The 15,301-nt window shown below is 38.5% G+C and overlaps 1 protein-coding gene across 1 annotated transcript in view; it reads right to left on the minus strand.

Moving 5' to 3' along the window:
• The window catches only part of LOC126184314 (E3 ubiquitin-protein ligase UBR4-like), a 128,402-nt gene that overhangs the window by 82,310 nt on the left and 30,791 nt on the right, over nucleotides 1-15,301 (minus strand). Inside the window, exon 3 of the mRNA XM_049926690.1 lies at nucleotides 12,759-13,004. Coding sequence (XP_049782647.1) covers nucleotides 12,759-13,004 — 246 coding nt within the window. The remainder of the gene's footprint in view (nucleotides 1-12,758; nucleotides 13,005-15,301) is intronic.

The raw sequence follows: 15,301 nt of genomic DNA on the forward strand, positions 1-15,301 counted from the left end.
TCAGGCTACTCCCAAAATAACTTTCATCAATCGTGGAAGTATGTGATGTAAACTATTTTACAATCCAATTACGTCAGTAGAAATTCAGATTCTGGGGAGTCTGCAACATTGCACAAAGACAAGTCCAAATTTCAACATAAACAATCAACGTACTCAGCAACTTCTAATGTAAACTCATTGTTGAAGATTGGAAAACTAAAACATCTTACAGGTACACTAAAGAAGTACACTAAAGAACCACAACATACTCATAGCAGCCATTCAAGAAATACAGTACATGGATACAAATACCTTTGACTCTAAAGATTTTCGGATATACAAAGGGAAACTAGGACCGAGAGTGATGAAAAATATACCATATCTTGGAACAGCCTTTATAATTGACAAAAAATCTTAATCAATAGTTGACTGATTCCCCATTAGAAAGACTCAAGTCTTACATTCACAAGCACAAACAAAATCTTCACAATCATCAATGTCCATGCCCCTATAAATGAAGATAACATAGAAAAACAAGGAAAAGTGGAAGCCTCAATCAACTGTATGTCATTATTCAGAAAATTCTGGATAAAAACATTATCACTCTTCTTGGAGACTTATGTACAGATCGATAAATAAAAAAATATAAGACAATTGTTGGAGAATATCCTGCCCACAAAAGAACAAGCAGAAATGGTACCAGGCTAATAGAACTTTGCCAAGCACACCACCTAATTCTTAAATTTACATCTTTCAAAAAACTATCACGAAAACAAAAGACATGAACATCCCCAAATCCCAGCCTAGGAGAATTTCAACCTGGTCATGTAGCAATTAAGAAAATTTCTCACAATCATGAATGTTAGGATACTCAGGGGTGCAAACTTTGATTCAAACCACTACCTCTCTAAAAATAAGTTCAAAATCATCTCAAACGAGAAATGCAACGTGAAATAAATCAAGGGTTGAAAGTACAGCACCAAAAAATATTAAAATCAGATGAATTCACAAAAGCAACAGAATTGATTCAGGGCCAAAGTTGGAAGGATATCAAGAAAAACACTGCTGCTACTACTACTACTACCACCACCACTACTACTAGGGGCGAACGGATAGCACCCAACATAAAAAGCAAAATACACACCTGGCTGGCTGTCACTAGAATGCACTGATGCTCTCATTGAAATATGAAAACAGGCATGGCAAAATTGACAATCACAGAAAACAGAAGAAAGTAGATTAAATTTCATTAGAGTTAGACAACTGATACATAATAGTATAAAAAGGATTAAGACGACTCATGAAAACAAAACTCTTCTACAAATTGATGAAGAATTTACTAAAAACAACACAAGAAGCTTTAACACAGTGTTCAAACAAAGGTTATCAAGATAAAAAGCTCACACCCTCCAATTTCGAGATGTAAATAGGACCATCGCTCGCTACAACACGGAAATCTGCAAGATACAAGCAGGCTACTTTGACAAGCTCCTGAATTGAGAACCGGTCCTTGAAAATTTTGAATCCATCACAAATAACAGTGAGAAGCCAGATTCAGAACCACCAATGACTGAGGAACTACTAAAGGTAACTTCAGACTTGAAAAACAACAAAGCACCTGGAGAAAAGCAAATAGTGGCCTAACTATGGGAAAAAAGCTGACAAAATTTCAATTGCATCCCTTCAATGTGTTTTTAATAAAATCTGGAAAGAAGAAGAGATCTCAGCAGAATGGAGAACAACTCTCATCCACCCTATCCACACCAACAATTACAAAAGAATATCACTGCTGTATACAACATACAAGATTCTTCTAAAGTCCTTTTGAACAGAGCACAGCCCCAATTGGGCCCACAAATTGGGGAATATCAGGGAGGTTTTAGAAAGGGCAGGTCATGTGCGGAACAAATACTAAACCTCGAAAACGTTATGACATACCAAAAATAAAGGGCAAAGACCTATGTAATCTCCTTCACTGATTTAGAAAAAAGCACATGATTCGATTGACAGAGAATCTCTGTCAGGAGTCCTGGAAGAAATGGGTTTGGATAGCAAATCAATTAATATCATAGAAGTGACCCTTACAAATACATTTTTGAAAGTTAAATTCATTGTTGAACTATCAGAACCCTTCGAAATATAAATGAGGGTGTGACAGGGAGATGGGCTCTGACCACTGCTGTTCAACTGTGCACTTGAGAAAGTATTCAGAGAATGTAACACAAATATAAAGCGTGGTATAAGATTGGGTTGCAAAAAGAAGAACCTTAAAGTAAGTAACATTGCCTTTGCCAATGATATGGCCCTGTTTGCTGAAACAATGGAAGAAGCACAGGAGTAAATCTTTGAATTAAAGAAACAAGCAGCTAAAATAGGTCTTCACATCTCCTTCGAAAAAACTAAGACCATGACAAACATCAAGAACTCACATAAACACCTCAAAGTTCAAGAACAAAAGAGTGAAATAGAAAAAGAATTTAAATATCTAGAGAATGAATTAGTCGGAATTCTGGGGAAAGTACAGTAATGGAATCCAGAAAAAATAGACTTTAACTGGCCTTCCAACTAACAGAAGATAGATACAACAAAAAATCCCTTTCACGGGGGTTTAAAATTACACTTTACAAGACAGTAATTAACCCAGAAGCACTGTATGCAGTGGAAACACTAAACGTGAACATCAAAGGTCAAATGGAGAAACTTGAGATAGCAGAAAGAAACATTTTAAGGAAAATCATGGAACCAAAATTCCAAGATAAGGTAATATACATCAAAAATGAAACATTACACAAATCTGACTTTTTCCTCAACTGCAAAACAAAACCCAACTGGTTTAGAGAAGCTGAGAAAGACCCAGTAGAATAAAGATTTCACAAAAATCACTAATCGATTGAACAGCTAAATTAATTACTTAAGATGAAAATATAAAGTTCCAAGACAAATCTGCACAAAAACCCAAACACATCATCTTGGTTCATTTCATTAAGGAGTGCTGTGGTCCCATGGTTAGCGTGAGCAGCTGCGGAACGAGAGGTCCTTGGTCCAAGTCTTCCCTCGAGTGAAAAGTTTACTTTCTTTATTTTCACAAAGTTATGATCTGTCCGTTCGTTCATTGACATCTCTGTTCAATGTAATAAGTTTAGTGTCTGTGTTTTGCGACCGCACCGCAAAACCGTGCGATTAGTAGACGAAAGGACATGCCTCTCCAATGGGAACCGAAAACATTTGATTGCAAGGTCATAGGTCAACCGATTCCTCCACAGGAAAACACGTCTGATATATTCTATATGAAACTGGTGACGGCATGTGTGTCACATGACAGGAATATGTTGTCAACCCACCTAACTTGTACACTTGGCGAATGGGTAAAAAGATTCTTCTACCTTGCCTGATTTAGGCTTTCTTGTGGATGTGATAATCACTCCCAAAAAAGTGATGAAAACATAAGAGTTTGTCGCATAAACGGCAACAAATGAATGCAACAGTTTCACAGTCACACAGTTTTCCCAGTGCTCTGTCAAAACATATGTTTTTAACATTTTCAAATTTTTCCGTGTGTAGACCATCAAATCCTGCATATGTCCCAGCAAATAAGAACATGTCCTGGAATTTTGGAGAGCGAAGTTCATTATGTGTGAGTGCCTGAACTTTGATAATTGACACACAATCACGTAAACAATACTGCTCTGTGTACCTTTGCAGCTTCGCAAAATCATAGAATCTTTTCACAAAGTATTTCACTTGCCGAAAACCAAACACATCTAACGGTTACACAAGAGGTGTACAACCTGGAGGAATGGTAATCACGTCCACTCCCACACTAAAATTGTACAATGCCTGATCCTTCTGTCCTGTAATCGACTGATGTGTGTTTCGATGTTTATTTAGGTGTAGCGTCCCCATACTATGGCGCAATTACCTCACATCGGATGGATCGACAGACAGATAATGTTGTTTGTTGTGGTCTTCAGTCCTGAGACTGGTTTGATGCAGCTCTCCATGCTACTCTATCCTGTGCAAGCTTCTTCATCTCCCAGTACCTACTGCAACCTACATCCTTCTGAATCTGCTTAGTGTATTCATCTCTTGGTCTCCCTCTACGATTTTTACCCTCCACGCTGCCCTCCAATGCTAAATTTGTGATCCCTCGATGCCTCAGAACATGTCCTACCAACCGATCCCTTCTTCTAGTCAAGTTGTGCCACAAACTTCTCTTCTCCCCAATCCTATTCAATACCTCCTCATTAGTTACGTGATCTACCCACCTTATCTTCAGCATTCTTCTGTAGCACCACATTTCGAAAGCTTCTATTCTCTTCTTGTCCAAACTAGTTATCGTCCATGTCTCACTTCCATACATGGCTACACTCCATACAAATACTTTCAGAAACGACTTCCTGACACCTAAATCTATATTCGATGTTAACAAATTTCTCTTCTTGAGAAACGCTTTCCTTGCCATTGCCAGTCTACATTTTATATCCTCTCTATTTCGACCATCATCGGTTATTTTACTCCCTAAATAGCAAAACTCCTTTACTACTTTAAGTGTCTCATTTCCTAATCTAATTCCCTCAGCATCACCCGACTTAATTTGACTACATTCCATTATCCTCGTTTTGCTTTTGTTGATGTTCATCTTATATCCTCCTTTCAAGACACTGTCCATTCCGTTCAACTGCTCTTCCAAGTCCTTTGCTGTCTCTGACAGAATTACAATGTCATCGGCGAACCTCAAAGTTTTTACTTCTTCTCCATGAATTTTAATACCTACTCCGAATTTTTCTTTTGTTTCCTTTACTGCTTGCTCAATATACAGATTGAATAACATCGGGGAGAGGCTACAACCCTGTCTCACTCCTTTCCCAACCACTGCTTCCCTTTCATGCCCCTCGACTCTTATAACTGCCATCTGGTTTCTGTACAAATTGTAAATAGCCTTTCGCTCCCTGTATTTTACCCCTGCCACCTTCAGAATTTGAAAGAGAGTATTCCAGTCAACATTGTCAAAAGCTTTCTCTAAGTCTACAAATGCTAGAAACGTAGGTTTGCCTTTTCTTAATCTTTCTTCCAAGATAAGTCGTAAGGTCAGTATTGCCTCACGTGTTCCAACATTTCTACGGAATCCAAACTGATCTTCCCCGAGGTCGGCTTCTACCGGTTTTTCCATTCGTCTGTAAATAATTCGCGTTAGTATTTTGCAGCTGTGACTTATTAAACTGATAGTTCGGTAACTTTCACATCTGTCAACACCTGCTTTCTTTGGGATTGGAATTATTATATTCTTCTTAAAGTCTGAGGGTATTTCGCCTGTCTCATACATCGTGCTCACCAGATGGTAGAGTTTTGTCATGACTGGCTCTCCTGAGGCCATCAGATAATAATTGTCTGAAAATAAAAAATTTAACTTTTCAGTCAAGGGAAGACTTGCATGGACTACTCACTTTGTATATTTTGCTTATTTTTTTTCATAGTTCCACACAACTTCTTCCTGTTTTCTCGATTGATCTGTGTTCAGTTTTTCAAGGCCTATCCACTGTGCCAACTTATAACTAAATCTGAGGGGGGTGCGATGGGGAGGTTCCCTTGTGAGTTGTAATAAAATGTCACATTCTCACTTTACTTATGTCCTCCATTCACTTTCTGCCTCTCTGAAAACACAATGAAATAATAATTTTTCAATGTACTGTTAATTAAGTCAGAAATCTATGGTAATAAAACTAAAGAAAATTCCGGAAAATTTGATTCATGAGCCTATCCTCTAGGTTATAGTTTCAGTTGATGCTATAGATGAATACATTACAATACTTAACTCGGTTTCACAATGACAGAATGCTTATTGTGTGTTTAAGGTAAAAATTTATATCTCCGAAAAAGTGAAGTTATCAATTTGAAATTTTAGCAGTATGGTTCTATTATCCTTAGAATTTGATACACTAAGAATGAAAAATATTGCTTAATATTTGATAGTACTTCTTCAAATCCACAGAGTACATGTAACATACTGCACACAGCAAGTACAACAGCTCGCTCAGCCCAGTGGCCAGTGTCAGCTGTGCAAATGTGAAAACCGAAACCTGCTCTCCTCCCGGCCCCATTGCAAGCTACAACAAGATGACAAGACTGCATAATAAACTATCCCTTGCTCGAGGGTCTGATGACCTCGCTATTTAGTCCCTTAACCACCAACAAACCTAACCTCCTTCACCAGGCTTGCCCTATGTGAGTTATGCGAGACATTACGCCTTAATCTTTCTTCTCATTTTTGTAGATGAAGCAACGAAAAAAGTGTGTCAAATTTAAAAGACCACAAAATCTCCAAGATTGGCAATGTTTTACTGAAGCTCAAAATTTAGTGCGGACTTCAATGCGAGATACTTTTAATGGCTTCCCCAATGAAGCTGCCTTGACACTCAATATAGTCATTCAGGAGTAGTCTTCTGTGTTAAATCGCACTAATCAAATTTTTACCAAAAGGAACAAACCCGCAAGTTTGATCAGTTCTCGTGTAGTTGATGAAAAGCAACTACATTGTTGAGTATTTTGAGAAAGGTTGAGCTTTGTGAGTGATTTATTTTAGGAGATTTCACGTGTGAACATTTCAAGTGGTACAAACTCTGTCTGACACGTTTCATGCAAATTACAAGACATTCTTTCAAGCACTTCCATACAAGAAGACTTCTGAACAACTGATTGTGTTAACTTGCAAAGAGTCATGGGTCAGAGACTGTTAAGAACGTTTAAAATATTGGGTCGGACTAAATCTCTTCTGCCTGCTTTTGGGCGAGAACTTGTTACAAAGACAGTAACATTGCATAATTAGTGTCTGGATATTAAATACGGATTTGATAGACATTTTTCTTGTTTTAGAAACAATAAACCACCTAAAAGGAAATTTCAGACATTTTTTCAAACGAGTCATGCAAGAATCCCGAACACTTGATTGTTTAACTAACTTTCAGCTACTGCCCATGGACTGGAGTTGGTGGCTTGTGTGCGGTAGGTATTTAGTCGAGCATTTGTCAACACTGCATTTGTCGGCTAAACCAGTATCTACATCGCAGAGTGAAGGGACAGACAACCTGAAACCTACCTTGGTCAGTGGACTTATTGTTTAAAGGATAGCGAGATAACAACCCGCCCCGCCGCACACTCACTGATGAATCTACACAAACCAATGTACAGACCCCTTCTGATGCTCTCTAGGGCCAAATATGGTTCTGAGGCTCTGAAAGAAACCACAGTAACCTTAAGAAGAGTTAGGGAATGATCATCGCTGAATTGTGTTTCTTGGATAGCAACACAGATCGCAGACCAAGAGGAAATTAGTTTTTGTAGTTCTGGCAGGTGACAGTAACATCCATTGCAGATCCACTGGATCATCAAACTGACAGTGTTCTGGTTCTACATCTACATCCATACTCCGCAAGCCACCTGACGGTGTGTGGCCTGAAGAGGCCTGGCAGGTCACACCCCAACTTCAGTGTTTGTCACATGTGGGAATGGAACAATGTCAATGAACATCCTCCTCTTCCCCCTCTTTCACAACTTTTAGCAGTAGAGATTCTTGTGAGGGCTTATCTGCTGTGAGTGCATGAACAGAAGGAGAGCAGGAAGCCCTGTGACCCCACAAGCTGTGGCTCCTTCTTCAGCCAATGGCTAGTGTGGATTTCTAATCTGTGTGAATCTGAAGAGAGGATTCCCAAAAAGAGAGCCTTGTCATCAATATACAGGACGAGGATGCTGCCTCTCCGACTGGATGCATGGAATGATTCCCACACATGATGCCACAGGAACCATGAGAGGAATGTCTATTGCCCATATGGTCAATTCTATTTGCACAACAACTGGACATCAATGATGAGGGAGTAAATACACCAGCTACTGCCAACTCTGATTTGGTCAATATCATCAATACCAGATTTAAAAAATCATAATTTCTCCAAGCTTCAAAATATGAGAGGTGACCCGTAACCATCAACTTCTGGATTTTGGGTTCCCTTTGTAGGTTAGAAGGCTTTAAGGATCACGTGGGTTGGTTGTTCACACAGTTGCTACAGACAGGTGGTAGCGCACATGGTGAACTTTTGTCAAGTGGACGAGCACAGCCTCCACAAATCATTTAGTATGTACCCCGGGCACACATGACTGGCATTTAATACACCTCATTAGGGGTAGGAAATATGGTTTCACATTGCAGCAGTAACACATGATTTAGGTCTTTTATGGAAGCCAATCTCCCTAAGAAGTGAGGATGAATTCACTGATGTTTGCCTTGTTATCTGGCGGGTCTCAACAAGTGGATCCTTCACCTCTCCACATGTTTGTGTTCATCTGTCTGCAGTGTTATTTCCTGGTGAAAAATTGATCCCTGAACCATGCTGAGGTTCTTACGGAATGCAATGGTAACAGATATGTCAGCAAGTTGTTTTCAAGAGTAACACCTGGGACTTGGCACGATTTGCCATCTTAATCAAAATGGGATTACTTCATAAATTGCAAAGGGAAGAGATTTTGCCAAACACATCTCCCATATTCTCCACAAAAAATATTGGGTTAGTAGAGGGAAAGGACCCTCCAAATGTTCAGGTGCAAACCAGGAGCTGAGGGGAATAACTGTCTGCAAGTCACTTTGTTTTGTTTTTCTGCCATGTTGTAGCCAAAGAGGGAAGGTTTCTAGAGTTGTAGCAATTAACACTGAATTGTAGTCAGTCTGAAGAGACTGCCAGAGCTTCACTGCCACCATCTGATAAGTTCAGTCATTTCACAATACCAAATATCTGCCTGCTCCGAATAAAGTGTCTCCCCATGGGTACCACCCAGGCAGAGCAAAGGCAAGCTAGAGCAGTGGCCAGTGCCCAGAGTCCTAATGCCTCTACAAAAACAGACATCTACTCCGCAGCATGCACGGTTAGGTGACAGCTCATGCATAAATAGTGCTACCTCTGTGGGGTCAGCAGACTACTACCATAAGGTTATCTGATGACCCCACACACAGGCTTTTCACCTCACTGTGTACTGAACAACCTTTCTCACAGGGCCTCCACAATCCAAAAAAAAAAATACTGAAACGATGCAGCACAAAACCAGATAAGGGGACTGAACATAAGTTAACCAAAATATGTGGTGTAAAATAAGGGAACAAAGAGGGAGGAGGGATAAGGCAGAATTGATGTCCCACAAATGAGGTAGGTTGTCAGCAGGGAATGTGTCCAAGAGAATAATGAGGAGAAATGATGTGGTCAGAGTGTAAAATTACAGCACAAGAATGGAAGAAGTACTAAATGGCTACCGAGCGAGGTGGCGCAGTGGTTAGCACACTGGACTCGCATTCGGGAGGACGACGGTTCAATCCCGTCTCCGGCCATCCTGATTTAGGTTTTCCGTGATTTCCCTAAATCGCTTCAGGCAAATGCCGGGATGGTTCCTCTGAAAGGGCACGGCCGACTTCCTTCCCAATCCTTCCCTAATCCGATGAGACCGATGGCCACGCTGTCTGGTCTCCTTCCCCAAACCAACCAACCAACCAACTAAATGGCTTGGGGACCCATCTCACTACACACATACTCACAAAAATACTTCTGAGTCCCTAGACGGCAGGAAATTAGGCATTTCCCTTCCCGACCAAACGAGCTGTCCCAGCATTTACCCTGAACAATTTAAGGAACTCTAAATCTTTATTGCCAAATGGGAATTTGAGTCGAACTTCTCCTGCATAGAAGTCAACTGTGCTAGCAATCTAGTTTGCTTCCATAAAAGTCGATGAAAAAATGGAGTAGCTGCCTCAATTTCACTATGTGTTGCACTTATGGAATGGCCAAAAGCTGCTGTAGCAACAGTGTAATGAAACTGCCCAGAACTTGGTATCTGCCCTAAGATATTTTTCTGTGAAGTATCAGCACACCCAAACTTTAATAGGTGAATATGTGCAAATTTGTAACGTGTTGCACAAGTATGTGGACAGATGTATCCTCAATATCCAGATCATTAAAGATGGGCAATAGCTCTTAATGTTACTTCACATTACGTGTGCAAAATAAAATTGAGGTCTATTTACATTATGTAACACTTATGGTGGTGACTGGGGTTATGTTCTTTAATTCCTCTCTAATGAGGCATTTGTGTGGTAGATGTGTGTCTTGTAATATCACATCATGGAGAAGGGAACTCTGAAACTATTACATGCAACTTGTACACCAGGATATTTAAATTCTGGAAATAATTATGTGGATTTGTCTGCTACCATAAGTACCAGTCCTTCACAAGTGAAGATAATACTTAGCATCTATTTTTAGCCATAGGATTATGTTTGTTGGTTATTTCACATTTGGGCCATTCCATGCCGAGTGGTTTAATTTCATAAAAAGTTCCTGAAATTGTGTGTTAACACTTGCACATGTTCCCAGTGAGCATTGTTAAAGTTTTACTATCACTAATTGAATTCTTTCAGATATATAGTCATTTGTTTGACTCAATAGCACAGCTATCAGCAGTGCACCTGCAAGTTGAGAAATAATATTTCTGGCAATATTATCTCGAAAGAAACAAAACTAGGCCATCTTTTACAACTTTTATGCTCTCTTATGTAAAATAACAAAAAAAAAAGGATTACCTGACCATTTTTGATGTGAATAATTTGAAGCAAGGTTGGTCAAAAAAATATACACGAAAAAATGTGAAATTTATCTCTTTATATTTCCAAAAGAAATTGCGGGATAAACTTGAAACTCTGCACATATAAACTTACCAAAACAGGATCTTAGAATAAAAAAAATTATTCTCCTACTGCTTTCCAATAACTCCCACACTGAGGGCAATGTTGACAGTTTTTCTAAAAGTAGCTATTTTCGACGCACTTAAAAAAAAATGAATGTCTTCTACAAACTCTTTTAAACCATTTTCAGTAGAAAGATCATGGTTTAAAAAACCTAAAAACTGTACTTTGTTCAAAAAAACCACGATGATTGGTCAGTAGCAGTAGTTCTCATACATTAGGGTTGTTCCGCTCTTGGAAGTAGGTCCAACTTATGTATTAGATATTTTACTACTATGTTACTGAAAACAAAACTTTAAGACATTCTAATGTATTAACAGCCATCAATGTTTTTGTTAATCGAGGGTGTATACGTGGATGAGGAGGAAAAAAAAAAAGAGTTCCTGGATTTTTCCCTGATCTGGTTAGAAATACAGTTTCCCAGATGAAAATACACTTTTTCCATGTTAAGTGACAGTATACTTTTCCTCTAAAGTGTAAAACTTATCAATCCTTTGACTGGTTATGGTTTTATACAATGACATAGAATGCACTTTAGAAAATGAAACTCAGGGGGAAAAAAACACGTTTTGGAAAGATGTCTTGTGTGCAGCAACACGTACACTGCATATTTTTGTATTATGAAAACATAAATTCAAATTCCACCAAACACCCCACGTTACTTTCTGAAGCATTGAAATCAAGATTGCGATGCACTTTGAAGTAAGTCAGTGATAGCTCATGTCATGTGATCTTGCCAGCCGATTGCAGTGGATATTCAGAGTATAGGACACGTGACGTAGTCAGTCAATAGCAACATCACTGTCAAGTAGCATGAACACACAAATAAGAAAAGTTTATGGTTTAAATTAATATACATAGTGTTGCTATAAGAAAAGAAATGCTTTCACATATAATATTAGTCTCTGAGATTAAGAAGCTTCAAGAGAAGCTAAGCTTTCACATATAATTTTGAATTTTTTTGTGCATGTTACACTTTAAGGTACATCATACAAATGTGCCAGTAAAATCTTTAACAATGACTAAAAAGTCTGATCTTCTGGGCTCGAAATTATTCTAAATAGTCGTCATCAAAAAGTTGATTTTTAAATGGGACTCAAATGCTCTGATTTAAGAAATTCATCATACATTCTTGCACACAGTTTACCTTGCGTAAAAGGAAATTTACTTTGAAAGTAATGCTTTTCAAACAACAATTTGCAGTATTTTCCTGCGACCTGTTATAAATAAGTTTGTTTCAGCAGCAGCCAGAGAGCTCCAGATAACAGGTGTCACCAGGCTTGCACAGCTACGACGATGTAGGAAGCCCATATGTTCGTATGTGTAAAACATTAAAAGATCTTAAATTATGTCATAAAAGAAACAAGACATTGGAAGATACTCAAAGATCATCAGAATTTTGTGAACCATACTAAAATGCATAATTCGGCTTAAAATGTACATTTGTACCTCCAGATTCGGATGTAGATTTTCTGGGAGTAATAGCAGTGTATTATCTCATGTTTGGTTCTTTATTATGGCATAGTGCTAGAAGGTGAAAACTAGCACCTGAAATGCAGAAAACAGTAGAAACCAACCAATAGTGAGGAATTAAATACTTCATTTCAAATAAATTGACTGCCTCAGCGGAAAAGATTAATAAAAGCCAAATTACTTTAGCAAAATGACAAAAATAACTTCATTTTTCTGCAAGGCGATTGATGCTCGACTGTCAGAAAGGTGGAAATAAAATAAAACCTGAAACTAATAACATATTTCATCCTTCGGTAATTATACGAATGGATTTTAATTCACTCGATAGTTCCCAGCCACAGAAATCTGTTTTGTTTTCATTTGACATGAGAGCAATAAACTACAACAGTCGTAAATTATGGCGTCACAAAAAGGTCCAAAAGACCAATCCACACACACTCGCACATGCATCCCCCCCTGCAAACACACACAAAAAAAAATAAAATAAATAAAATATATATATATGTATTAAAACTGTGGGAAAATTACTTACTCAAATGTTTCACAGTTGCCTCGGGCACCTTTGATGATGACAAAATAGCAGTAATGCCTTCACTCTCTTCAGCACAATTTGCTGGAAATTCTAAAGTGCACATAGTCCGTATTGTCTGTAGTACTCTTTTCGAAGGCAATGTGAGTGTGACAGATGGATTGTCGATTTGTTTTCGCAGGTATTGCACCAAATACTGGGTTAACACGAGCGTAGAGCGGAACACATAATTTGTTTGAGAAACTGCTCCTGTAAATAGGAAAGGAAAGTACTTTTAAAAAGTTTTGTTTTAAGCTGAAGTACATCTTACATATCACCTAAATTTATGAGTCTTAATTACTTCTAAACATTAATCAATAAAACTGCAAAAAATTACATTTCCCCCCTTAAGCTTTTCAACACACACAGGGAATACACACTACACATGTCTGTTAAGAATTATGCTTACAATGACTTTTTATACTTGAAAAAAAAACTTCATGTGACCATTATCTTAAAAAAAAAAAAAAAAAAAAAAAACTGCGGATAACCCTACCCATCATCTTTCATGTGATTCCATTGCCAGCCTCATACTGTTTCCTCACTAACTTTAAAACTAGGAAGTACGTGTAAACACACACACACACACACACACACACACACACACACACAGAGACAGAGACAGAGAGAGAGAGAGAGAGAGAGAGAGAGAGAGAGAGAATTTATTAGCTTAAAAGTTTTTGAACAATTTCCTTCTTTTCCATCCCGAAACCATACGACTTTTGTCCTTCACTAGTGTCTCCCATTTTCTATCCATTTCTTTCCTGTGATTCCTTCCTCGTCTTTCCTTACGCATATAAGGAGTCCCCCACTTACAAACTCAAATGGTGCCCCAAAACTTTCATGATTCCCCGTTGCAATAGTCACACCCAGGTGAAATGCACCGGCCGATTTTGCCTACCCTGACAACCACCACAATAGCCCATTTAAGACCATTATGGTGACCACAGAGGAATATTTTTAAGGCAAACCAAATAGCTGCATAGTTAACACTATGACACTTTTACTTTTGAAAATTATACTAGAGCAAGTAGCAGGAAGTTATAGTTTACCAGTACTCTCATGTGCAAAGTGGATCCATGTTGGTTAGATTTACTCAGCCCCCTGTGAATGTGCGCTATTAAGTTCACTACTTAGGATCACAATAGTTTATCATTCTTTTGTACTTTTCCTGTGATAGCTTCAGACATTCTGCTCAGAGCAGCACAGACAAATAACGAAAACAATTCTAATGATTAGGTTAGCAGCTGTAAGTATTATCAGCAACTGATCATGTTAACTGGCGCCCGAGTTAGTGGAGGAAAACAAAAACAGTGAAGAGACCAGAAGGTGTCACAATGCTTGTATTCTGATTGTTTGTTGGTATGTTAGCTACTAGCTGTCAATGACTGTAATTATAGTCCAGGTACAGTATGAAGTTCTACACACCACTAGAAGTCACACTTACAGTTCAAGCCTTGAAGGAGAAATACATTTTGCTTACTGAAATACAGCCAGTTTTTGACAATTACAGCCAACTATACTCCAAGCTTGTAAACCGGTAAATATATCAGGAAATGCATAAATTTCATGTTGAAACTAAGTTATTTGATCACAAAGAGTAATAAAAGATGTCTAGCCTGTAGGATTATCCTGCTGTTTCAAACAAGAGAAGACTGTTCCCATCAGTTGTCATGTTTCCACAAAGGATAGTATTCACATATTGCGCTGATGCCACCACCATCACCACTGTCCCCATCCCAAGTAGTTCTATATTATTTGTTGGGTTGGTGAATGAGGCTCCTCCAGCAATTACAGTTCAACTACTCTGCCTCTTTGAAGCTGTCCACATATGTTTTTTCTGATCAATGTCAGATATCACCCTACACTTGTACCTGAAACTGTCTCAGAGTTTTAAATCATATGTTACTCTCGATAGCTGGTAGCATCCATGAGTCACGTATGTCAATACCATCTCAGATGCTATGAGGTTTTTTGTCCTGAACTCTTTACAGCTTGAGCTTGTTTTTGCATTTCCACATTTCACATTCTATCCCTCCATGTCTTTCCGACCATGCTATGGTCAAACCTCATTTGGACGAATTATCATGGGTGATATGAATGCCCAAGTGGGGACTGCAAGAGGTGGGTATGAGAATATTCTAGACTAACATGGATGGTGGTCCAGGGAACCCTACAGATAACATACTCCATTACTTCACTACGAAAAAGAACTTTGTGGTAGGGAACTCTGTTTCAAAATTTAAAAAGCCATAAGATCATTAAACCTAAAGACATTAGTTACCAGTCGGCATTGATTTGTATCAATGGGGCTAGCTGAAAATTTTTTGACGGACTGGGGTTTGAACATGTCCAAAATAACAGACACCACATATATCTTATAGACGTATTCTGATAGAGAAACGAAAGCAAAATAGACTGTTGGATGGTAAAGTGACCTCTAGTGTTTCCTTGGAAAGAGATCACAGACTCCTCATTGGCCACTTCAGATTCAATAAGCTAAAATA

This window comes from Schistocerca cancellata, chromosome 4 (assembly GCF_023864275.1).
Source record: "Schistocerca cancellata isolate TAMUIC-IGC-003103 chromosome 4, iqSchCanc2.1, whole genome shotgun sequence".
Lineage (NCBI taxonomy): Eukaryota > Metazoa > Arthropoda > Insecta > Orthoptera > Acrididae > Schistocerca > Schistocerca cancellata.